This window comes from Penaeus monodon, chromosome 34, assembly GCF_015228065.2.
Source record: "Penaeus monodon isolate SGIC_2016 chromosome 34, NSTDA_Pmon_1, whole genome shotgun sequence".
NCBI classification, from domain to species: Eukaryota; Metazoa; Arthropoda; class Malacostraca; order Decapoda; family Penaeidae; genus Penaeus; species Penaeus monodon.
Window position 1 is genome coordinate 12,584,724 of NC_051419.1, and position 1,583 is coordinate 12,586,306.

General features: G+C 37.8%; 1 protein-coding gene across 2 annotated transcripts in view; it reads right to left on the bottom strand.

Annotated features, from left to right (window-relative positions):
• The window catches only part of LOC119594596 (fatty acid hydroxylase domain-containing protein 2-like), a 15,005-nt gene continuing 13,422 nt past the window's right edge, over positions 1 to 1,583 (bottom strand). For both annotated transcript variants that reach the window (XM_037943636.1, XM_037943637.1), the window contains exons 6-7: positions 1,259 to 1,531; positions 1 to 1,085 (exon numbers count right to left, since the gene is read on the bottom strand). In XM_037943636.1, coding sequence (XP_037799564.1) covers positions 908 to 1,085; positions 1,259 to 1,531 — 451 coding nt within the window. In that variant the 3' untranslated portion in view covers positions 1 to 907. The remainder of the gene's footprint in view (positions 1,086 to 1,258; positions 1,532 to 1,583) is intronic.

A 1,583-nucleotide genomic window follows, 5' to 3' on the forward strand; every position in this document is an offset into this window, starting at 1 on the left:
CCACATACGCATAATATTCTCTGTCATGAAGTTAAAAGTTAACTAACAGCAACATCCAATTAAGTGACTACTGATAAGATCTCCAAATATTTTGTAGATGCATCTTTAGAATTATTAAATTTTTGTGATGAAGTACCATGAAAGTTTAGAAATTATTAATGCAAAAGAAAGAGAGTGCATTCCTGGCAGATTTTTTTGTTATTTATTATCTTCTTATAGGAAGCTGAAGTCCACACAAGATGGACAGATGGTAAGCAGCAGACAAGAACCATAGGGGAGAAGTGCTCTTCATAAGCAATTTTGTTACAACACAGAACCTGTGACTGCTTAGACATATGATAATTGTTTGCAGTCTCCTGTCATACAAGTTAAACTTCAAATTAATTTTAGAGTGATGATATAAGGTTGTCTTGTGTAATATTACCAGCCTGTCTTTAGAAGTGTGATGGCCCATAGTTTAACTATTTTGTTAATTATGAATCATGTACAATGATATATACATATGATATATTTTGTAATATAATTGCTTTAGATGTGATTATGATGTAAGATTTTTTCCCTGTATGTTTTTCCTTATATTTTTTTATGTAAAGAAATTAACTTGTTAGGCATTGTATTTACGTCAGCTAAGTATTTTGTTATTTACTTTCATGTGATAATAGTTGTTAATTAGAGAATTCCATTCCAGGAATAAGTCTGTTATTACAACCTCTATAGCATCATTTTTTTAATCCCCCACTATGTGGTTGCTCTTAGTGCAGCTGTAGCAGTGACACATTTCATACTTGAGCTTATATATGAAGGAATGGTAAGACAACAATACTTTCATCTTTTTTATCATTTCCTTGCTTCTTTTCCAATATCCTGCTAAGTCTGACTGTCACCTCCTAGAGCGCAGCTTGCATGACTAACACTGTTTCCCTTTGACTGTCTTGCCCTTAGGCTCATCATCAGGATATGCCTCACGAGGAGGAACAAGAGACAGCATCATCAGGTGGCGGGAGAAGCATTTCGAGGCACGGAACTTGTCATCTGTGCCGTGGAGGAGGTCAAGCACCCCTAATACACCATAGCACTGATTGAACCTGCAACAAGCACATGATATTTATGCTAACAGTATTGAAATATTAAACAGAAAAAGACAAACCTTCATTTTAAGTACTCTACATAATAATATATATACTTTACTAAGGTGATCCTTTGGTCCTAATTTGGGTATCAAAAACTATAAACTTTTAAAATAAGAAAAAAATCTCACTTCAGGTGATGGAAGTCATGAGCCTCAGGTGATGGGAAGAATGGCAGATGATATCCACTATGGGCATTAAGGGTGCTGAGGATGGTGAGGCTGACCCAGAGCCAGACGGTAGCAACGTGTGAGCCAAGGACCAGCGGGCCAAGGAATACCGGCGAGAGGTTGGAACAGATGTGCTCCAGTGGGTGGGCATAGATAGCTGTGATGGCAATGGGGCTTTGCCACTCGTGGTGCATCTTGTGGAAGTGCTTGTAGAGCAGCCGGTGGTGGAACAGCCTGGAGGGACACCAGGCACAAGGATTTTGATTTTTAGATTCAATGAAGGTTA